The following is a 23,972-nucleotide window of genomic DNA, read 5'->3' on the forward strand; positions in this document are numbered from 1 at the left end:
TGGTTTACATGCTAGCGAATTCGGCTGCACAGCCGTTTAAAATTTCAGAATTAAATATCTGGCTTATTTCGCATTTTTCGACACGTTCTTCTTAACTTTTATTTTAATTTATATTTAAATATATATATAATAAGTTTATTACACATTTTATATAAATTCATAAATATTTGACAACAACGTATATACCCGCTTTAAATGAAAGGGATCAATAATTTACGTTTATATTTAATTATTTTTTTTTTGCGAACACGATGAACACCGCGGTAGATATAATGGGTCCGCGGTGATTCGCGGTGTCCACCTTATTGAAAACGGCCCCCGTGAATATTTGATCTGAACACCCATCGCGGGGGTCGTTTGGTAAGCGAACACCGTAAAATGAACACCGCGACGAGTGGCGTTTGTCAAAGTACACGTTGCCTGTACTGTAAAATCTTTATTTGTTTTACTGTTAATAACAAACAGTGAAACATATAACATCTTAAACAGAGAACTTTTAACATCTTTAACAATTTGGACTGACTAGACTTTTAATTAATTGGATGACTAGTGTTTATAATTTTTTGGTCAAAATTAGCCCTTTCGAACAGTGTGACAAAATACAATTTCTCCTTTGGTTAAAAGGTTTACAACTAAGAACTTCAATACAGATTTAGTGTAACAACACTCATACTGTATTTAAGGTGTATAGCCTTCTCGCCTTGTTTTTTCTCCAAACAGGGAGAGCTTTTTCCACAAATTCATTCCGGGCAAAATTGCACAACTTCACTCTCATGAGTTTGTCTTGTTTCCCTACAGTTAACCTGTTTCTGACTTTGGTCAAGACCTTATTCTGTATAGAAAAACCCCTCTCACATCCTGTAGTATAAACAGCAGATGTCTGTGTTGTTATATGTACTTACATTCTACGTAACATAGGACGGAATACTGTACGATCTGTATCACTATTTTATGTACTTACATTCTACGTAACATAGGACGGAATACTGTACGATCTGTATCACTATTATGTATGTACCGTATAAAAATAAAAGATGCTATTCATTTCAGAACTTGCAAATTTTAATTGTCACTTTAGAAAAAACAACACTGCTCAATTAAACATAGAAAAGTATAATAACATCGCTTTACTATATAAATAATAACTGTCTGCGCTCACAAACCACATGGTTTACATCGAGGCTGCGTTATCGATCAATATCTACACAGCGAGTTTAAATTGTTGAGGATCAATTCCGAAAACCCTTTTCAGTTGCATTTTCTTTGTTTACCATCCGGGACAGCCAATTAATCGTCCAAACAAACTTTTAATAAAACACCGTAACTGATTGGATAATTGATATATTTCAACCAATCAAAATACTCGTAGTACATTCCCAATGTAGTAATGTGACCAGGTGGTTTCTGGATGATAACTCAAAAACGCTTGGGCCTAGGATCATGAAACTTCATAGGTACATTGATAATGACTCGCAGATGACCTCTATTGATTTTGAGGTCACTAGGTCAAAGGTCAAGGTCACGGTGACCCGAAATAGTAAAATGGTTTCTGGATGATAACTCAAGAACGCTTATGCCTAGGATCATGAAACTTCATAGGTACATTGATCATGACTCGCAGATGACCCCTATTGATTTTCAGGTCACTAGGTCAAAGATCAAGGTCACGGTGACCCGAAATAGTAAAATGGTTTTGATGATAACTCAAGAACGCTTATGCCTAGGATCATGAAACTTGATTGGTAGATTGATCATGACTCGCAGTTGACCCCTATTGATTTTCAGGTCACTATATCAAAGGTCAAGGTCACGGTGACCTGAAATAGTAAAATGGTTACCGGATGATAACTCAAGAACGCTAATGGCTACGATCATGAAATTTCATAGGTACATTGATCATGCAGATGACCCCTATTGATTTCGAGGTCACTAGGTCAAAGGTCAAGGTCATGGTGACCCGAAATAGTAAAATGGTTTCTGGATGATTACTCAAGAACGCTTATGCCTAGGATCATGAAACTTCATAGGTACATTGATCATGACTCGCAGATGACCCCTATTAATTTTGAGGTCACTAGGTCAAAGGTCAAGTTCACGGTGACCCAAAATAGTAAAATGGTTTCCGGATGATAACTGAAGAACGCTTATTCCTAGGATCATGAAACTTGATAGGTATATTGATCATGACTGGCAGATGACCCCTATTGATTTTCAGGTCACTAGGTCAAAGGTCAAGGTCACGGTGACCAGAAATAGTAAAATGGTTTCCGGATGATAACTCAAGAACGCTTATGGCTAGGATCATGAAACTTAATAGGTACATTGATCATGACTGGCAGATGACCCCTATTGATTTTCAGGTCACTAGGTCAAAGGTCAAGGTCACAGTGACAAAAAACATATTCACACAATGGCTGTCACTACAACGGAGAGCCCATATGGGGGGCATGCATGTTTTACAAACAGCCCTTGTTTAAATTGTAGCAAGCCATTGATTTTCTCTTAAAATCAGGGTTAAAAGTCTTCCGGTTTGTGCCGGAAATCCGGTTTTTCAGGGCACCAAAAGGTCGTTTTCGTCATTCATGTAAATTCGATCAAGCAAACAAAAACACGAAACTAAAAAAGACCCTTTCTAATGGATATTGCGGCATGTGTTTCGGTGAATGAGCTGCAATTTCGGTAAATTAACAAAAGCAGGTGCCCGAAAGATTCTTTGTTCTTTACATTGTGAAACGAGCGCAATAATAAAAAATAGTTGCTTTTCGATGTAAAATGAATAAAAAAATGGAGTTGCTTGAGTCGAATTCGAGTACAAAGGTGCTAGAATCGGACGTCATAAATGGCGACGGGAGTGGTTGGCTGAAGTTGATGAACTTGGAGTTAAATTTTGCGAATGGCTGAAAAAATGTATTGCCTGGTACAGTCAGTCAACAAGTTTAGAATCACCCGGCAAAAAAGTTAATTCTTTTGACAATAATTTCTTTCGGGATTTAGTGTCAATGTGAGAAGATGTAAAAATAAAGGGTACAATTTATTTTGTTTGATAACAGGTTAGGCCAGACAGCATATGCAGTTTTTGTCAAAAATAGCCAATTAAAGTTCACGCTTCGGCAAAGTATTAAAAATTATTCAACTCACAGAATTAGTATTTCAAAACATTGTCATGGCATTTGTTTTCAATCAGCAAAAAGCTTATTTGAAAATAATAAAGCCTTTGATATTCATATGCACATTTCAAAACATAACTCATTCAATCAGTTCCGTTTAACTTTTTGCTGCATTTACCCCCCTTGTAAGCATAATACAAAAGCTTTCTTGCTAAACATTGGTTAATTTACTCCTTTACCTAATGTATACCGTATACACTTATCATTTTGTTTTTATTGTGGCATTATGGAAAATTAAAAACAAATTAATCTGAACTGCTGATTATCCGGAACTAGTTGACAAACTGTATATGTTCATTGTTGATTGAAATTTTTGGTTTCTTACTATAAACAAATAAATATATTAACTCTCCTTTATAAAATGAACTTGCAAAACAGGTGTGATGTTTATGCTCCCGGATCGAAAGATCGGGTGTATAATGTTTTTGGCCTGTCTGTCATTGTATGCGTGTGTGTGTGTGTGTGTCCCAAAACTTTAACCAAAACTTTAACCTTGGTCATAACTTTTGCAATATTGAAGATAGCAACTTGATATTTGGCATGCATGTGTATCTCATGGAGCTGCACATTTTGAGTATTGAAAGGTCAAGGTCATCCTTCAAGGTCAAAGGTCAAAAAAACAAATTCAAAAACTTTAACCAAAACTTTAACCTTCTTCATAACTTTTGCAATATTGAACATAGCAGCTTGATATTTGGCATGCATGTGTATCTCATGCAGCTGCAAATTTTGAGTGGTGAAAGGTCAAGGTCACCCTTCAAGGTCAAAAAAATAATTCAAAGCGGCGCATTAGGGGGCATTGTGTTTCTGACAAACACATCTCTTGTTAAGATTTGTGTTAATTTCTTAGCTTTTTTTTATTTGTTATTTTGCTAAGTCTCAGGAGCTTCCGGGGGCCTTCCGCACTCTGGGCCCCCTACAAGGGCTTTGCCCTGGACCCACCGGGGGTCCTGGCGGCCCCCAGGCCCCCAGCTAAAATTGTCGGGTTTTTCAGTTTTTCAAACTTTTAACCCTGTAAAATGCCATTTAACTTGCAACATTGTGTAAAAAGGACAAATTTTGCCCTGTCTAGTATGAATTGTAATCACTGTGATATGTTTAACAAATTGACACATTTAATTATCAGAAACATGACTGGCAAACATTATGATCTTTCTGTTTGTTCACAGTTTGTAAGGTTGATGTTAATAATTCATCTTCTGCTATAGTCCATATACATTATGATCTTTCTGTTTGTTCACAATTTGTAAGGTTGATGTTAATAATTCATCTTCTGCTATAGTCCATGCTTTGATTTATAGCTTATGCATATGTTTGATTATAAAATTGTTATTCACAGATTGAAAACCAGTAAGTACATTTCATGAGAATAATGTGTATATAAGAAATAAACATTTGGACAGAAAGAAACTATAGGAGGAATCAGTACCAGATGAAATTGCCAAACTATGAACTTATAAACTTATGTTTACGTTTTGTTATTTAATCATATAATTTAAACTGAATGCAGGGTTTGAGTAAATGCTTTTAATGGATCATTCCTCACAATTGTCAAGAACTGTTTCCTTCGGGAGCATTGCATCGTATGCCCAAGTTCTATTTCCTTACATGTTTTTGACCTGCACAACCACCATTTGCGCAAATCAGGTAAGCTATTTTTGTTCAAAGCAAGATGCTTCACGAAATTGCGTCACTTCTTCAACTTTTTGCTCTACAGACCCACTCTATTGTACGTTCTTCGCTAAGTACTTCATTTGTCGGTCAGAAGTTCATTATGAGGAAAAATATTGGTTAATTGCCTCTCGCAGTTTTTGTCCTCTTCCACTTAAAACAGAATGTGATTTATGCAGTTGGTATTTAGTATCACTCATTAGTTTACCGGAAACAAGTCTTGTTAGCCCGTACATAAGCTGGCAAATATGGAAATTTCTCCACCGATGAAAAAATCAGTCAGTGCCCTTGTCACCTGACAATGATAGCTTGTTTATGTCTCATTTTGGATTGTGCACATTGTTTCTTATGTTGTAAATGTTTGTTGTAAATGTTTTTCACGTGACTGTTGTCATTTAGTGTTTTTCCATTAGTCCTGATAAAAAGGTCATTGTTCTTTGACAGTTGATAGCGTGTTCTGTGAGTGTATGTGTACTGTGCAGCTTCCCTGACTATGATCTTATTTTACAAATTCACTGATTTTTCACCAGAAGGTACTTAATGTTTGCGCGCCATTTATCCTCTCTGTAAGTCTTTCCGTCTACAAAACTGGATCCTGCATTTACTTTGAAAGAATTACTCAATTGACTTAAAATGAAAAGGATAATTTAATGACTCAAAAATATGATAGTCTCAATGAAAGTTGGTATCTTGGTATATTTTTTTTTGCTCAATTAAAAACAAAGAAATATTTACAACTAAATCTTGTTGAAACGTGGTTGACATTGTTTACAATATCAAGGGTCTGTTTGAATCTTGGTTAGCCCTTTCCCAGTCAGATGCAAAGGGAAAATGGCCTTTTTGCTGCTCATCAGTATCTAAGGGTTAGAAAAGAAGCCTTTAAAAATTGAATACAGTAAGAAAAGTCTTTAATTAAATCAAACTTTCAAAGTGACTACAAATGCATCAAAATACGTCTCTAAGGGGTAAAGGGTTAAGTAGGGATTGAAAACTAGGTCACCAGGTCAAGTCTTCAATAACTGGTTTACCTGGAACTTAGGCGAGGGCTTCAGGGCCATTGTCCTCATGTATAGTATATCATGTGCTTTACCTCTTGAAAAATATGAGGTTCACATATCAACTAGAGACTTAATACGCTGGAAGATATCATCGAGGGGTTGTGCAATGCACAAGAGACAATACCTGCATTCATATTTTGAGATTTATTTACCCCTGTTATTTTATTTCATTAAAATTTTGTCTGGGGCATATCTTGCAAACCATAAAAAATATCAGCTTTGAACTTCTTTGAATTACCAATGAAGGGAAGTGCAGTTCACTTGAACCATTACTCTTTTTATGTCCCCCACCACTATAGTGGGGGACATATTGTTTTTGCCCTGTCTGTTGGTTGGTTGGTTGGTCTGTTGGTCTGTTGGTTGGTTTGCGCCAACTTTAACATTTGCAATTACTTTTGCAATATTGAAGATAGCAACTTGATATTTGGCATGCATATGTATCTCATGGAGCTGCACATTTTGAGTGGTGAAAGGTCAAGGTCAAGGTCATCCTTCAAGGTCAAAGGTCAAATATATAGCTTCAAAGCAGCGCAAAAGGGGACATAGTGTTTCTGACAAACACATATCTTGTTTTCAATAATTTTAGTAATTGCGCTTGTAATTTTTATGATGAACTTTTGTCCAGGGTATAAACTTGTAACAGAAGCCATTCATTTTTCATTCTTTGGTTTGAAAGAATTCTAAGTGCAGAAGGAGGACAACAAATATGAAAGATCATCCATCAAGTAATCTGACAATTTATTTGGAAGGTTTTTCCATAATTATCATAGTAAAAGAAACCCTTCTCAACACCCTATTACTAGTATTTGTTTCTCACAGTGGGTTGAATTTATCATGTCAAAGGCAAATACAGCAATCAGATTGACGCACAATAGACGCCATGACGTAAGAGGTAAGAGTGTGTGTTTTTTCCCACTCAGAAGCATAGTGAAAATGGCAATGTGCAGTAGTAACAGAGTAACTCCCAGTCTGTTCAGGTTTTATGCTGTTCACTGCTCATCAGTATCTAAGGGTTGGAAATGAAGCCTTTGAAACTTGAATGTAGAAAGAAAGGTCTTTAATTAAATTTAACTTTCTAAGGGTCTACAAATACATATCTAAGTGGTTAAGGGTTAAATATACAAAGGTGACCGTTATACTCAGACTGTTTTTTGTCTGGGGGGGAATCTAGACTAAGTAGTAAGTACCATGGCCAAATGACTGCTAAATGAGGTTTGACTGAACAAGCAAATTGAATGTTGGACATGCGAAAATAACTGTTTCCAATATGGCAGATTTTGTTTGAAAAACTTTTGCTTTGTTTCAGCCACCATTGGTTTGACTGGGTGAAACCGGTTTGTTATAAATTGTCTTCACAATTTTAAGTTATAATTTTCAATAAATTGCTTGCACTTAAAATAAAACTATTTTCCCAATAACATGTATATTTTTATTCCAAATCTGCATATTTTTATGCTCCCGGTAGGGTGGCATATAGCAGTTGAACTGTCAGTCCGTCTGTCTGTGTGTCCGTCCGAAAACTTTATCATTGGCCATAACTTTTGCAATATTGAAGATAGCAACTTGATATTTGGCATGCATGTGTATCTCATGAAGCTGCACATTTTGAGTGGTGAAAGGTCAAGGTCATTCTTCAAGGTCAAAAGTCAAAAAATACAATCCAAGGGAAGTAATAAGCTTTAAAAGGGAGATAATTTCTAAACCTGCCAAATGATGTATTGAAATTTTATTTCAAAGCGCACAATAAGGGGCATTGTGGTTCTGACAAACACATCTCTTGTTCAGTTTGTTTACCTATTGATCAACAAATGATGGCTTTGAATTACAATTTTTATAAAATGTATGTAAAAAAAATAATTTTCATTCTTTCATGCTATTAAACACAATTTTCTGACAAGAGTTTAAATATAAAAAGAAACCATCAGCTGCTGATAAATACTCAAGATTAATAAAATGTCAATTTCTGACAAAGAAACAGAATTTCAAAAGTATCCATTTCTGAAACTAAGTAAATGCGCTGATTATTGGCTGTCAAGCAAATTTATGGATTTCAAGCACACAAATATTGGCTGGATATTGATTGATAGCTTCCCGCAACCATCTTGAATCCATAAAAAACTTTTATCAGGCTCAGCAACGCTAGTTATTGGCTGGTTTAAATTGATAAAATGCTTCCTTCAAATGTTGACGTCAATCTCCAGTTACATTACCAAAAAAAAAATTGATAAAGTGCTTCCTTCAAATGTTGACGTCGATCTCCAGTTACATTACCAAGTCTAACATACGCTCATAGAAGTAGTGTGTCTTAATTGCCCAATAAATGAATGAAGATTGTGATAAAAAAAATAAGCCTTATGTGTGCTATTTCACTTCTTATACAGCTATTATTTTGACAAAAGTCAAATTTTCTTCTCCTTAAAAGATTAAGAATAATATTTAGACAAAAGTTTATGACAGGAATCAAAGGATGGTGCTAGGTCCCTTTAGATTGGGAAAAAGGTAAGATATAAACTTTTTTTCCATTGGGAATGGAAAATTTGAGACTTGACTTTGAAATTTGAATGGAAAAAACACTGCACTAACTTGAAAACCAGCTAACTTGGGAAAGTGTGAGTTTGTTAAAGGAAAGCTGGGATATGTCTGACATGCTGTTGAAAATGGTATAAACCGTACTCAACAAACACCTTAAACCTTAATCAAAGAAGAAGAAAATAAATGGCCTTAAAATACCTGATAAATACCTGACAAATACCTGACAAAACAGTTGGGGTATACTTGTCATGTAGGTGACAAAGCATGCGTTTTAAAGGGACCTTATTAAAGGGCCTTTTCACAGATTTAGGCATGTATTGAAGCTTGTCATTAAATGCTTAATATTGATACATTTAAACATTGGACCTAAAAATCTCCAGTAAAGTAACAAGAATACAATTTTAAAAAAGGAAAAAAAGTAACCCTCAATAGGGCTCGAACCACTGACCCCTGGAGTCCTGGAGTAAAAACTCTCCCGCTTAGAACCCTCGACCATCCTTGCTCATGCTATAAGCGGATGTATTTTTTACGTATATAAGCAATCCTCGTAGTTTCCTAAAATACAACGACAACAACAGAACTTTCCAATTATTCAATCGTTTCGCGTTGCAACACTTTATAATTTCCATGTTTTCAAATCGTCAAAAGATGCATAAAATGGATATTTTAGAGCATGGTAAATGTTCAGTATTACTATTTCCTCACAAATATCATAACTAAAACGAAAATTTGCGAATCTGAAACAACTTTTTTTAATTTTGTCAATTTACCAAAACGTGAAAAGGCCCCTTTAAAAGATTTTAGCATTTATTAAAGTTTGTCATTAAATACTTTGCATTGATAAATGTAAACATTGGAACTAAATAGCTCATGTAAAAAACAAGAATAAAATTAAAGAAAGAAAGAAGCAATCCTCAACTGGGCTCAAACACTGACCTTTGGAGTAAAAGTCTAGCACTTAAACCACTCTGCCATCCATGCTCATATCATGAATTGTGTATTTTATACTTTATATACACAATCCTCGTATTGTCACATAACATAACGATAACAACAGAGCTCTCCAAATTATTAAATCGTTTTGCATTTGTAACACTTTATAATGATAAGGTTTTTAAATTGTCAAAAGATTCATAAAATTATAATGAATATTTTAGAGCAAAGTAAATCATAAGTATTTCTGTTTCTCCGCAAATATCATGACTTACACGAAAATTTGCAAATCTTAAACAATCTTTTTCAATTTTGTCAACCAAAACATGAAAAGGTCCCTTTAATGTCTTTTAACATCTAGAATTGTACCTAATTATTGATACAATGTACCTAAATTATGTAAACAAAAATGGTTGTATTTTGTCATGGAGTAGGTTCAATGCCTTTTGCGTAAGAATTACTGCAGAGTTTATTTCCTGGTATAAAAACCAGGACAACACTTCACTAGGGCAAGCTGTCCAAATATTTACCTTCATCGCTGGGTACCATATCCTCATACTGCTGTAGTTAGGCGAGGAGGAAGTGTGTTTTGCCATGTTTGTACAAACTGCTTCCAGTAGCCATATTTTTCTTTCAGCTCGCATATAACTTGGTTAACTTGGTATGCGGTCACCTTAAATGCCATTGTAGAGCGTTGTCATAAAACATTTTGTAATCGTGGAGCTTTGCTTAAAGGGACCTTTTCACAGATTTTGGCATGTATTGAAGTTTGTTATTAAATGCTTTATATTGATTAATGCTAACATTGGATCTAAAAAGCTCCAGTAAAAAAAAAAAAAATAATTAAAGAAAGAAAAAAAAAGTAGCCCACAACTGGGCTCAAACCACTCCCCGCTGGAGTAAAAGTCTAACGCTTAGACCACTCTGCCATCCATGCTCATACAATGAGTAATGTATTTAATACTTTATATAAGCAATCCTGATTGTCTCACAAAATATAACGACAACAATAGAACTCTCCACATTATTCAATTGTTTTGCGTTGCAACGCTTGATAATTTTCAGGTTTTTAAATCGTCTACATGCCTATAATGGATATTTTAGAGCATGTTAAATGTTCAGTATAATTACTGTTTTCTCACAAATATCATAACTACAAAGAAAATTTGCGAAACTGAAACAATTTTTTTTATTTTGTTAATTCACCAAAACATGGAAAGGTCTCTTTAATTGTTGTTACGCGAGTCTTAAAATGACTCACTCTAGAGCTGTAGTTATACGCCATTTGTTGATAAACATTGAAACTGGTTGACAAATTGCGTATGTTACAATTGATTTGTTAGGAAAACTCGTACCAAGGTTTTGTCATTATTAATATCCCAGTAGTTCATTTTCACAGACGTTTAGGGCAGGCAATCGGTGATCAATAGAGTGGCTATTTACCTAAAAAAGATCATTTACCAGTAGATTGCCTCTGTCAATCAAGTGCTCATGTTCAATTATGATCAATACCTAGATTCTCTGCAACTGAAGGATAATACGCAATAAACCCCGCTGATAATGTAACATTAGTTTACCAAGATAGTGCTAAGACCATATTCTTAAGGCTATTGGAAATCCCATTTGCCGGTATCGAGTGTCATCGACAGAACTCTAGCCCTGATTCTGGCGGTTAGGCTGCTGACTGCAGCTTAGAGATTATTGATTGTTATCATGGAGACGATCTCGTTGCTATTAAATCATCATGGTGAAAACAAATGTGCCCGTCATTAACAAAGACCTACCTGCGCATGGCAGCTTATTGGAACTTATGTGTTGACAAATACAGAAATGCTGCATTGAAGTACCTTGTTTACAATTAGGGTAGCATTGTCAAGAGGTGCTAGAATTGTAGTTAATATTACTGTACTTACATTTTATTGTTTAAATTAAAAAAGTGAACACAATTATTAAGAACACATTTGTGCAAATATAATAATTGACAATGTTTGTTGCAAAAAAAGTGTGTGTACATTGGATTAAGTTCTGATATAATTTCAATGGAAACACTAGTTTGGTCGAGTTTCAACACATGTTTGGACTGTGCAGTGGCGATTAATATTTTAGACTTTGATGCTCAGTTCAGACTGTGGCCAAAACAGAGGAGTCTGCAGGTATAATAGCACATATAAAGATACATGTATCTCAAATCAATTGTGTAAAAGATGTAACCAAATTTTAAAAGTTGTGCACATTCTGTGTTAAGTTGATTCACCCACCTTATTATGTGGCTGTCTCATGGTATAGATTTGAACTGCAGGCAATAACATGATTTTACTGTACTATACTAATATGGTTTCAGTGTGTGTTTTTTGTGTAAAAATAAAATTTTGGACCAAAAAAATTGTTTAGGTCATCACACTATCCAGCTCTCTTGAGTTGAAACTTGCTACCAAATACAATATTATTAAAAAAACACACACTCTATTCTCAATTTTAGGAGGATGCCTTTAAGTGTAAATGTTTAAACACATAGACAACTTTTTTCTTGCAGTCAAAATTTAATGGATATATTAATGACTTTCATTTTAATGATGTAGATTATTTTAGATGAAAGATAACATGTGGTTCAAATTGCTTTCCCGTGCCTGAGGTATAATTTTGCTTCTGCATGCCTGAGGTCTAATTTGATTTCCCATGCCTGAGGTCCAATTTGATTTCTCATGCCTGAGGTCCAATTTGATTTCCCATGCCTGAGGTCCTATTTGATTTCCCATGCCTGAGGTCTAATTTGATTTCCCATGCCTGAGGTCTAGTTTGATTTCCCATGCCTGAGGGCTAATTTGATTTCCCATGCCTGAGGTCCAATTTGATTTCCCATGCCTGAGGTCTAATTTGATTTCCCATGCCTGAGGTCTAGTTTGATTTCCCATGCCTGAGGTCTAATTTGATTTCCCATGCCTGAGGTCTAATTTACTTTCCCATGCCTGAGGTCAAGCATGGTTTCCCATGCCAGAGGCCCAGTTTGCTTTCCCATGCCGGAGGTCTAGTTTGCTTTCCCATGCCTGTGGCCCAGTTTGCTATCCCATGCCTGAGGTGAAATTTGCTGTCCCATGCCTGCATTATGCTCTTGTATGTGTTTTCATAGTAAACATGGTGATTTAAATGTGTTTAGAAAACCAGGTGATAAAAGACCCTGCATTCAGGGTTACCACAGGCCAGGGGTTTTTCTGCCTATTTTGGGAAAAGGAGTCTGACCAAATTGGGAATTTTTTATCGACAAAATTGGCCATTTTGGGAATTTTTGCTTCGATAAAACGGCTCATTTGGGAAAAAATTGTGAATTTATCATGCTTAATTCATTCAGTGGTTTAACAAATAAATTTGTTTTTATTTGTTATTTTGTCTATAAACAGATGCAATATTGGGCATGTTCAAGGTTTATTCAAGTACTGCAGTTTTGTTTTTCAGTTACAGTTACACTATGAGATAAGAACTGTACAGTCAAAACCTTAAAGCAGATATTTTTGACCAAAACAAACACTGGTTAGTCACACAAGTTATAAGACACTTCATTCTTTAAAAAAAAATAATATTTATTTATTTTTATTTTTTTTGGAAATTGGGATTTTTTTTTTTTAATTTCGGTTTGGGATCGGGTCCGTTTGCTTTGGGGTGCCTCCGTTTTCCGGAGGCGCAGACAGTGCTGAAAAACCCCTGCAGGTTTAAGTTTTCATAGATCACTGGAAATTTTGAGGGGTAAAAAAAGATGTTCACAGTAGTTTTTTCTGCCAATGTTGCTTTGCTTCAACTTAAGTGAAAAAACTATGCAAAAAAGCAATTTGGTTAAATCAACTACTACATATATATATTTATGCCCCCCTTCGAAGAAGATGGGGTATATTGCTTTGCTCATGTCGGATGTCGGTCGGTCTGTCGGTCGGTGTGTCGGTCCGTCCACCAGGTGGTTGTCAGACAATAACTCAAGAACGCTTGGGCCTAGGATCATGAAACTTCATAGGTACATTGATCATGACTCGCAGATGACCCCTATTGATTTTGAGGTCACTAGGTCAAAGGTCAAGGTCACGGTGACCCGAGATAGTAAAATGGTTTCCAGATGATAACTCAAGAACGCTTAGGCCTAGGATCATGAAACTTGATAGGTAGATTGATCATGACTCGCAGATGACCCCTATTGATTTTCAGGTCACTAGGTCAAAGGTCAAGGTCACAGTGACCCGAAATAGTAAAATGGTTTCCGGATGATAACTCAAGAACGCTTAGGCCTAGGATCATGAAACTTCATAGGTAGATTGATCATGACTCGCAGATGACCCCTATTGATTTTCAGGTCACTAGGTCAAAGGTCAAGGTCACAGTGACCCGAAATAGTAAAATGGTTTCCGGATGATAACTCAAGAATGCTTAGGCCTAGGATCATGAAACTTAATAGGTAGATTGATCATGACTCGCAGATGACCCCTATTGATTTTTAGGTCACTAGGTCAAAGGTCAAGGTCACGATGACTCGAAATAGTAAAATGGTTTCCAGATGATAACTGAAGAACGCTTATTCCTAGGATCATGAAACTTGATAGGTAGATTGATCATGACTCGCAGATGACCCCTATTGATTTTCAGGTCACTAGGTCAAAGGTCAAGGTCACAGTGACAAAAAACATTCACACAATGGCTGTCACTACAACGGAGAGCTCATATGGGGGGCATGCATGCTTTTACAAACAGCCCTTGTTTGCAGTTGACTTCTTCGTAAAATGTGCATCAAAATCATGCAAGGCAGATAATTTGCTAAAAAAAATGCAAAATGCAAGCATCAGAAAGCAAGGAATGTGCTTCAATTGAAATCCCTGTGACTGCAATGTGTGGTTGCTCTGTTTGCAGAAGAAGAGCCGGAGGAAGTCGCTGCTGCGTGTCTCTTCACTGGCAAATCTGCTCTCACCGAAGGCCAACCGCAAACAAGACACACTCAAGGTATTTTATCATTATATACATTGATATATGGCTGATACAATGGTGCCTAATATCATTTTTTATATCATGTCTGTTGTCAACAAGGTTAATATCAGACAATCTTTGGATATTGTCTATTTTGGGATAAATTAATGACCTTCATTCTCATCTTAGGCACTGACAATACAAACGTTTAAATTGTAATGAGTTTAAATGATATACATGTACCATGTACATCTTGTCAAATTAGGATCAGGTGCAAATATACCAAAGAGCCTAATTTACAAGTAATATGCAATTGCTCATTTCATCATTATTTGAACGTCAAACGTATTCATGCCCGCTAAAAATGCAGAATCATAGGGAATAAATTTCATTATTTTTGTACAAATTGGGGCGTAGACATATAATAAACAGAAAAACAGGTAACTGCCCTATGGGTGTGTAATCATTAGGCTTGGCACAAATAAGCAATTATTCTAAGCCTCACCTGATGTGTTGCATAGCATTAGGGCAGCAAACATGTTATTCTCAATACATGAGATAACTTATCCCTTAATCACTTACATGTAGATACTTATTTTGACTAGTTCGTAGTCCCTTAGAACATTAAATTTAATGAAAGACCTTTCTAAACTAGATTCAAGTTTTAAAGTTACTAGCACATTCAACTGAATCGTTTTTTCCTGCTTGCAGCGCACCCTCAGTTTCAAAGTCCCGCTGGCGCCCCATGTCTCCAACAAGTGCCACGCCCCCTCCGCCATCTCCCCCTACAAGGCCCCGCCCCCCTCGCCTGGCCGCTGCAGGCTGTCACGCACATGGAGTGACATGATGAACGGGGACTCCTCCACCCTTACCAGACTCAGCAACAACGACATCAAACTGCAAGAGGTACGCTGGCTGTTTATAATCAGGCCTTTTTATTGGCATTTTGGGAAAAATGTAATTTGAACTGATATTTTTTGTGCAAAAAGTCCACTGATTTGGGTGAAGATGATTTAATATATCTCATTATAATAATTAAAATGAGGACAAAACCATATAAATTATTGTAATAAAGTTTGTTATATGTACTTGAAATAAAATTGAGTTATTGAACAATCAATTATTAAGTAGTATATAAACTGTAACAAAGACCAATAATAATAATAACAATAATGAGAGCTGGTAATAACATGAGGATTTTATAAAATTGAGTGTCCAAAATCAGACTCGACCTAATGCAGTTACCGGTATGTCAATATGAGGATGTTAGTTTGAATTGAGATCTATTAATGTACAGATGTGTAGACTGATTTCTTTTTCATATGTATTTTTTGTTGTACTTTGTTTCATAACATTATTCTCAAACATTTACAAAGTTCTTTTACGGTCTAAAATGAAGCTTATTATGACTTATCACTTTGTGTTCTTTATATAACTATGGCAATTATTCAAGTTATATAAGAGTGATTCTGAATGACATCATTGTAATAGGGTTGATTAAAATAATTGCCATCAATTACATGTCCAGTTTAACTGTCATTTGACATCTCAAAACAAGCGGCAACAACTTTTTAGGGGCCAGTTAAACACCAGGTTATTTAACATAAGAAATTAATTGTACGTCTATGAATTGATTTTACCAATACGCAATACAAATTATTTATTTGCCACTTGTTAAATATTAGGGATGGAAACAAATATTTGAATATTCAAACATCCTCCAAATATTCACATCCTTAATTCTGATTAGAATATTGGATTTTTTATGCAAGTAAAAGTAGAAGTGCAAAGTTGCAAAGTCATTGTTTGGATAAGTTCTGTTTACCAGCTGCCTTCAATTAACAAGATGATAATTAGCATGTGGGAGAGTATCTGTGTAGGCATTGTTGTTTAGAGATTTTATTTGTCACTTTGCAAGGGTGTTAATACATCATGTTTAATGTATTGTCTAAGATAATTTACATGTTATTGGAAGTTCTGTGTCTTGCAATTAACACAGCAGAGGCTACCCAACTTGTTGGCTACATGCATATATAAATTATTGAATATGTTATCAAAATTAATATACTCAAATATTAACCAATTTAATTTGCTTGCAGTGGTCGACAAGAAGAAGAAATGTGTATACAATAAGTACCGGTATCAATTTATTTAGGCTTGGGAGCATTCATTTTAAACTAGCTATATGTTCTAGATACATTCAAAAGATATATTTTAACTACAATTGAATTAAAGCAATTCATGATGGCACCCATTCATGTCACAGGCTAATCAGGTACGACACTTTCCGCTTGTGTGAAATTTTTCATTTAAAGAAAGTCTTTTTAGCTAAAAAACCCAAGTTCAATCAGAAAGTTTCGTCCCAGATTAGCCTGTGTGGACTGCACAGGCTAATCTGGGATGACACTTTATGCACATGCACTAAAAACCCTTTTCATAGAGCACAGCCCATATATAACCACTGTTGTTTTTTTCAGGCGATCTACGAGCTCTATCAGGGTGAACTAGATCTAATTGAGGACCTCAATGTCGTGAAAAATGTAAGTACACGAACAGTGCCCTGACTTGCGTAATGAGAGAGTGTTGGCACGCTAACTGCCTGGTACTTCTAAAGCCTCAATGATTGTCTGTGATTTATTGAAGACTGACTGCAGCAGACTTTGACTGTCTCTGCAATATTCTCTATAAAACTGATAACTGTCCTCCATTTTGCTATGATATGTCTGAATGCCCCTGTTTGCGTGTTTCACATGCATGTAGCAAGTGTTTGGTTACCGAATGAAGTAACTTGTTACAAGTTTATATCTGTATTTCCTTATGTTTTTCATTTCCTATGTGTGATATGGTATGATTTATTTGTTATGTGGGTGTTGAAACTGTCGTCTGTGTCATAAAGTAACTTTGGACATTGATTCCTGGTATTTATATTAACATACATTATTAGCGGTGTATATCATGATTTATTTGTGGGAACATGCACAGATGAAATATAGCCGCACTTAATCTGTAAATTATTTTCTGTTTCCAAGAATATTTCTTCCATTCTTTACAGAACTACTTGAAAATGTTTGTGGACATAATATTTAGTAGGATTTTAATAATACCCAAATTGCTCAAGAAATTGAGTCTAGTGCTAAAATTGATTTTACGTCACTGTACAATACACTTGTGGTTGTTTTGCCATTAATTATATTAAAATGAGTCTTGCTCTGTGAAAAAGTGGTTTAAAGCATGTGCGTCAAGTGTCATCCCAGATTAGCCTGTGCAGTCTGCACAGTCTAATCAGGGACAACATTTTGTCCCTGATTAGCCTGTTCAGACGGCACAGGCTTATCTTGGATGACACATTACGCACATGCATTCAACCCCCTTTTAAAAGAGCCGGGCTCAAAAGAAAAAGACACCACATCATGTCTCATTGAGAATTGCCCTTGTTTCTTTCAGACATATCAGGACTCTATGCGAAAGCTACAGCTGATGACGGAAGGTGAATTGCAGCAGATCTTCGGCCCTCTTGATGACCTCATACCCATACATGAGGGTGAGTGCCCTTGAGATAAGTTTTACGCTGCAGGGAGGTTGCCTTTTGTGTAGTGGATGTGGTGTCCAGCTAAAAACTATTAGGCTACGGATTCAATCCCAAATGTGGAAGCGTTCTTTACGTTTCCCCTAAAACACAAAGTACTGGTTCTATCCTGGAAACGGACTCAAGGGGAGGGGGTGTAGACAGATGAGATGAACATGCAGTATTCATATGTACTTGTACTGTATTAGCCACCATAATCTGTCAAAACACATGCATGTTTTATTTGCTATTGCACAAGTGGGTTTCATCAATTGTGTCACATCAAATTTGAAAACATTTGTTTAACAGAGAAAAAGGCTAACCATTTATTATGAACTGCCAATATGTGTGTGCTTTAACAAGATTGTGTTAAAAATTACTATGCGTGCAGGCAGAATGACCAATAAACTGATTTGAAATGTTTATGCTATTGCAAATAACTATCAATACAGCATGCAAAACGAATTTTTTTATTTCATTTGTAAAAAGCTTTTTTGTAACAGTGATGTCTCTTTCCTAAAATAACATGCTTATGGAAACTTGGATAGCATTTTTTCTTCACATAACCGTACTTTTACATGAATTACACGCAGTTGTATACCCTCAGTTTTCAATTTTGAAAGTTGGTGCGCATTATCCAATTATACTACACTATTTACATGATCAACATATTGCTCAATAGTAAAGTGGCTGTTGACTTAAAGGGATCTTTTCATGGTTCGGTAAATTGACAAAATTGAAAAAGTTGTTTCAGATTCGCACATTTTCGGTTTAGTTATGATATTTGTGAGGAAACAGTATTACTAAACATTTGCCATGGTCTAATATAGCCATTATATGCATCTTTTGACGATTTAAAAACCTTAAAATTATAAAGTGTTGCAACGCGAAACGATTGAATAATTTGGAGAGTTCTGTTGTTGTCGTTTAAATTTGTGAAACTACGAAGATTGCTTATATAACGTACAAAATAGGCATCTTAGGTATGCTTGGCAGGAAAGCTCAGTTGGCTAATGCGTTTTTACTTTAGGATTCCGGGGTCACTGGTTCGAGCCCTGCTGCGGGCTACTTTTTTTTCCTTTTTTAAATTTTATTTTTGATTTTTTACTGGAGCTTTTAGAATTTAATGTTTACATTTATCAATATAAAGCATTGAATGACAAACTTCAAAACATCTCAAAATCTGTGAAAAGGCCCCTTTGAAGTCTGATTTTCATATATTTTTCTTTATGAGAGAACTTGTCTGCTCCGTTTTGGCATCAAAATATGGTGTGCACTTTATAATGGGTTGCGCATAAGTGCAGTAACTAATTGTCTATTCAGAGCTTGTGAACCGACTGAAAGGTCAGAGACTGCCTGATGGGACCACGGGAGAGATAGGGCAACAGCTGGTGGACTGGGTGAGTTCAAAGTGTGTCAACATTGCTTTGGAACAGTTTTGCTCTATGATTTATTATGGGATTTGCAGTTTTGGCCTCATCGTACAGTGATTTTTTTCATTCTCAAAAAATAATATTTTAAAGCATTGATCCAAACAATTTTGTTTTGTGAGTTTAAACTGCCATTGGCTAAAGTTTTTAGATTAATGCAACTTTCCTTTTAAGATGGTTCTTACTTGATTCAATGGAAGCCATTCAATAAAACTTTCTCTAAGAAATTTTTTTTAGGCCTGGTAGGGTGGCATATAGCAGTTGAACTGTCCGTCAGTCAGTATGTGTGTATGTCAGTCTGTCCGTCCGTCCAAAAAAAACTTTAACATTGGCCATAACTTTTTCACTATTGAAGATAGCAACTTGATATTTGGCATGCATGTGTATCTCATGGAGCTGAACATTTTGAGTGGTGAAAGGAAAAGGTCAAGGTCATCCTTCAAGGTTAAATTTATGGCGTCTGTCCGTCCGAAAACTTTAACATTGACCATAAATTTTTCAATATTGAAAATAGCAACTTGATATTTGGTATGCATGTGTATCTTATGAAGCTGCACATTTTGAGTGGTGGAAGTTCAAGGGCAAGGTCAACCTTTAAGGTCAACAACAACCAAAAAAATTCAAAGCGGAGTTCTCATGAAGCTGCACATTTAGAGTGGTGGAAGTTCAAGGTCATAGGTAAAAAAAAATATTTCAAAGCGGCGCAATAGGGGGCATTGTGTTTCTGACGAACACATCTCTTCTTTAATTCATGAACATGTACCCTAATGATGAATGAATTTCTGTTTTATTTGATTTTTTTTTTCCAATATAGGCATCATTGTTGCGACATCATTGCTATGACATCATTGCTGTGACATCATTGTTGTGACATCATATTTCCCAAATATAATATTGGAGCCTCACTCTGGGGAAACATTTTCTGCCAGCCTAGACTGAATTTTCACTAAAAAGACACTTTCTTAACTCTTTACCCTTTATAAATGCACTTTGACGCGTTTGTCCCAAACAAAATCTAATTAAATTGAAAATCTTTACTAGAATCCAGTTTAAAAGCTTCATTTCCAACCTAAAGATACTGATGAGCAGCAAACAGCATAAAACCTGAACAGACTGCGTGTTACTCGCAGTTTTAGTGTGTTACTTCTGGTTTTATGCTGTTTGCAAAAGCAACTTTCACTTTGCGTCTGATGGGGAAAGGGTTAAAATAAAAACATATAGTAAGGCAGAAAGTGTTGTCCCTAATCTTGGCCGATACTTTACTAATATACATAATGCTGGGTTACCCCAAAACTAGGCTCTTTTTTTCAGGATTATGCAACCATTTCCTATTATCCTCTTGACTTTCAGATAATTGTAATCTTAAATTTGCCAATCCCCTTCTTTATTGATAAGTGGCAGCTGCTCAATTCAGTTATGTAGGTGTCTTACTTTCTAAATTCTGTTGCAGGTGCCCAACCTGCGTGTGTACGTGCCGTTCTGTGCCAACCAGGTGTTTGGCAAGGTGCTCTTGGACGAGAAAAAGGAGGAACCAGCCATCGATGACTTCCTGCAGAGGTGTCAGGACTCGCCGTTCAGTCGCAAACTTGACCTCTGGGGGTTGCTAGGTACATGCACATTGAATTTGTGATGTGTGCAGTTTTTTAAATTGTTATTTTTATTGTATTTTTGGACATTAATTTGTTGTTGAATGATTTGAACGTTTAGTGAAATTGGTTGAAACATTTATATAAAATTTGATGTGAAATAATGTGATTGCATCACAAAAGGGCATGGTGGGGTTCCAAGGGGATACTCCCCTGTTGTTGTGTAATATACATCATGCTGGGCAAATATCAGACAACAACTCAGCAGTCAGCAACCTTGCTGTTTTTTATTACAAGCCTCACCTTACATGTATATATTATACAATGATAGGGCAGTTACCGGTTATTCTCTATATTTCTCTATATCAACGAGCAAAATTAATATGAAATTCATATTTAGGTATTTACACTTTACAATACTGACTAATTGAATTGTTGTGGATGAAGCAGCATAACATTCATTTGAGCTATTGAATTGGCATTAAAAGCTCTTGTAATCATAGTTATTTTTAAGCTTCCATTAATTTAATTGACGATTAGATATTATGCATTATGAGAAATTCTTGGAAGACTGATAAAACCTGTTTCCTGTAACAGAATGTCGAGATGATAGTTTTGTGCTCTTCTGCAATTAGTACAATTATAATGACGCAGAAATTCAGATTTGAAAACTGTATCACCAGAAAAAGAATTTGAAATAGTTATGATCCAAAAAAAAGTTTCATTGATGTAAACTTTTATTTTTATTTTGGTGCTTGATTTGGATTGCTGACGCTCACAGAATATTGTTTTAATTTAGATGGTGCCAGAAGCAGATTTATGAAATACCCACTTCTTTTAAAGAGCATTCTCAAATATGTGAGTATGAATGTGTTTCAAAACCCTTTACCACTTAGATATGTATTTTGTCGCATTTGTGGTCCCTTAGAAAGTTACATTTAATTAAAGACCTTTCTTATTAGGTTTAAGTTTGTAAGGCTTCATTTTCAATCCTTATATACTGGTGAGCAGAAATCAGCATAAAACCTGAACAGACTGCGAGTTACTTGCAGGCTGTTCTGGCTGGTTTTATGCTGTTTGCACATAGCCATTTTCACTATGCTTCTGAGTGTAAAAGTGTCATACCAGATTTGTTGGCACCGGCTAATCAGGGAGGGTTAAACGAAGAATTTCATAAAAGCGGAAAGTGTTGTCCTTGTTTAGCAAGTGCAAACTGCTGGCTAATCTTGGGTGACCTTTATGCACTTGATGTAAGTCCCATTTTCCCAGAGCCAGGCCCAAATGCAAGTATGTCTCAAACTGTTTGGGCCTGGAATTTGAGTAGATTTTTGGTATCAAATATTTCAGACAGGAATAAGAATAATTTTAGGTAGTCTGATGGTATTCATAACCCCCACAAACGAAGTTTAGGGGGGTCAATAGGAGTGAGCTTGTCTGTCGGTCTGTCGGTCCGTATTTAGTGTCCACTCTCTATTTCAAGTTGTTTTCATCCGATCTTCACCAAACTTGGTCAGAAGTTGTATCTAGTTCTCTCTGTACAGAGCTCTGGCTGGCTGGACACTGAGCTCCTGGGAGAGGCAGATGTTGTATCTAGATGATGTCTAGGTCAATTTCGAATATAGGTCATGTCGGGTCAAAAACTAGGCCACGGGGGTCACTTGGTGCGTTTTAAATATTGAGCATGGTGTCCGCTCTCTAATTCAAGTAGTTTTCATCCGAGCTTCACCAAACTTGGTCAGAAGTTGTATCTAGTTCTCTCTGTACAGAGCTCTGGCTGGCTGGACACTGAGCTCCTGGGAGAGGCAGTGCGGCTGGCAGAGTCGGTGGTGGCTGACGCGGACAGACGGACAGGCGAGGCCAAGTGCATCTACTTTCGCTCACGAATAACGTATCTGTATGAGGACCAGGTAGGTGGATCGCTTAACTGAGATGAGCCTAGTTCTGGGGAAAATGGGGCATAATGCATGTGCGTAAAGTGTTGTCCAAGATTAGCCTGTGCAGTCTGCACAGACTAATCAGATCAGGGAAGACACTTTCCGCTTGTGTGGTACTTTTAGCTTTAAAGGAAGTCTCTTTGAAGCAAAAAAAAATAGTTAAGGCGGAAAGTGTCGTCCCTGATTAGCCTGTGCCGACTACACAGGCTAATATGGGAGGACACTTTACACTCAAGAATAAGCCCTATTTTACCAGAGCAAGGCTATAATGTTTATGTCATACCTCAGGGAATTTGTGATTTGAGTGTGAAACAGTTGAATGTGCCAAACGTGTCTGTATAGGATACAGTAGTAGCATGTTCAACACCGGAGTTTTAGTTGGTGAAACTGGTTACATGTAAATTCTGACAGAGTTTTTGTGTCTTGTACATAAAAGGATATTTAATGATGTTAAGTTTTCATGATCATGAGAATCATAGATAAAATGATTTCATATTTTTTTATGGCTCACATAAAGTTTATGAAGGTCATAATAGTAAATTAATGCAGTGAACAAAACTGCAAACATTACAATTTTGTATATCTGTTAAATAAAATTATCTGTGACAGCGTTATAGATCATTTTTACCCATGGGGGTAAATACCCCCACTTTTCAAAGCATGGGGGTAAATGGTCAAATTTTGCCTTGCTTGAAGGGTAATTTGCTAAAAGTTAAACCAGAATATAGCCGGGGTACAGACACGCTTCTTTAATAATGTTAAACACAATTAACCATTAACTATGTGTATTCCTTCATATTAGTAGGTTTCTTAATTTCTTGTTGTTTTAACTTGTATTGTTGGCAGATTACATTTAAGAAGATCTTCTTCCTTATCGTCCACCACCGTGGGCCACGGAAAACTTTTTTGCCAACTTTCAAGAGTTGTTTTATTAGCGGTTCCATTTTGATTTGAAAACAGAGGAAATTAAATAATTCAGTATTGGCAGTACAATTTTATTACTCGCTACAATTTTTGCCATACACAAAGAATCACTTTTACTTTGAGAAGTAATTTGTGTTGGCTTGGAAGAAGCCATGCTGACCACTTATGTAATTTAATAAACACATAAGAGCTTGACTGTCTGTTAAAAAATCAATACTAATTTTACCATGCCTT

The 23,972-nt window shown here is 36.0% G+C and overlaps 1 protein-coding gene across 1 annotated transcript in view; it reads left to right on the top strand.

Moving 5' to 3' along the window:
* The window catches only part of LOC127881831 (neuroepithelial cell-transforming gene 1 protein-like), a 70,427-nt gene that overhangs the window by 41,610 nt on the left and 4,845 nt on the right, over positions 1-23,972 (top strand). The window contains exons 4-11 of the mRNA XM_052429969.1: positions 14,246-14,335; positions 15,011-15,205; positions 16,777-16,839; positions 17,744-17,840; positions 19,188-19,264; positions 20,745-20,901; positions 21,680-21,738; positions 22,647-22,787. Of these exons, the coding sequence (XP_052285929.1) occupies positions 14,246-14,335; positions 15,011-15,205; positions 16,777-16,839; positions 17,744-17,840; positions 19,188-19,264; positions 20,745-20,901; positions 21,680-21,738; positions 22,647-22,787 (879 nt within the window). The remainder of the gene's footprint in view (positions 1-14,245; positions 14,336-15,010; positions 15,206-16,776; positions 16,840-17,743; positions 17,841-19,187; positions 19,265-20,744; positions 20,902-21,679; positions 21,739-22,646; positions 22,788-23,972) is intronic.

The sequence above is a fragment of the Dreissena polymorpha genome, chromosome 5 (assembly GCF_020536995.1).
Source record: "Dreissena polymorpha isolate Duluth1 chromosome 5, UMN_Dpol_1.0, whole genome shotgun sequence".
In the NCBI taxonomy this organism is placed as follows: Eukaryota; Metazoa; Mollusca; class Bivalvia; order Myida; family Dreissenidae; genus Dreissena; species Dreissena polymorpha.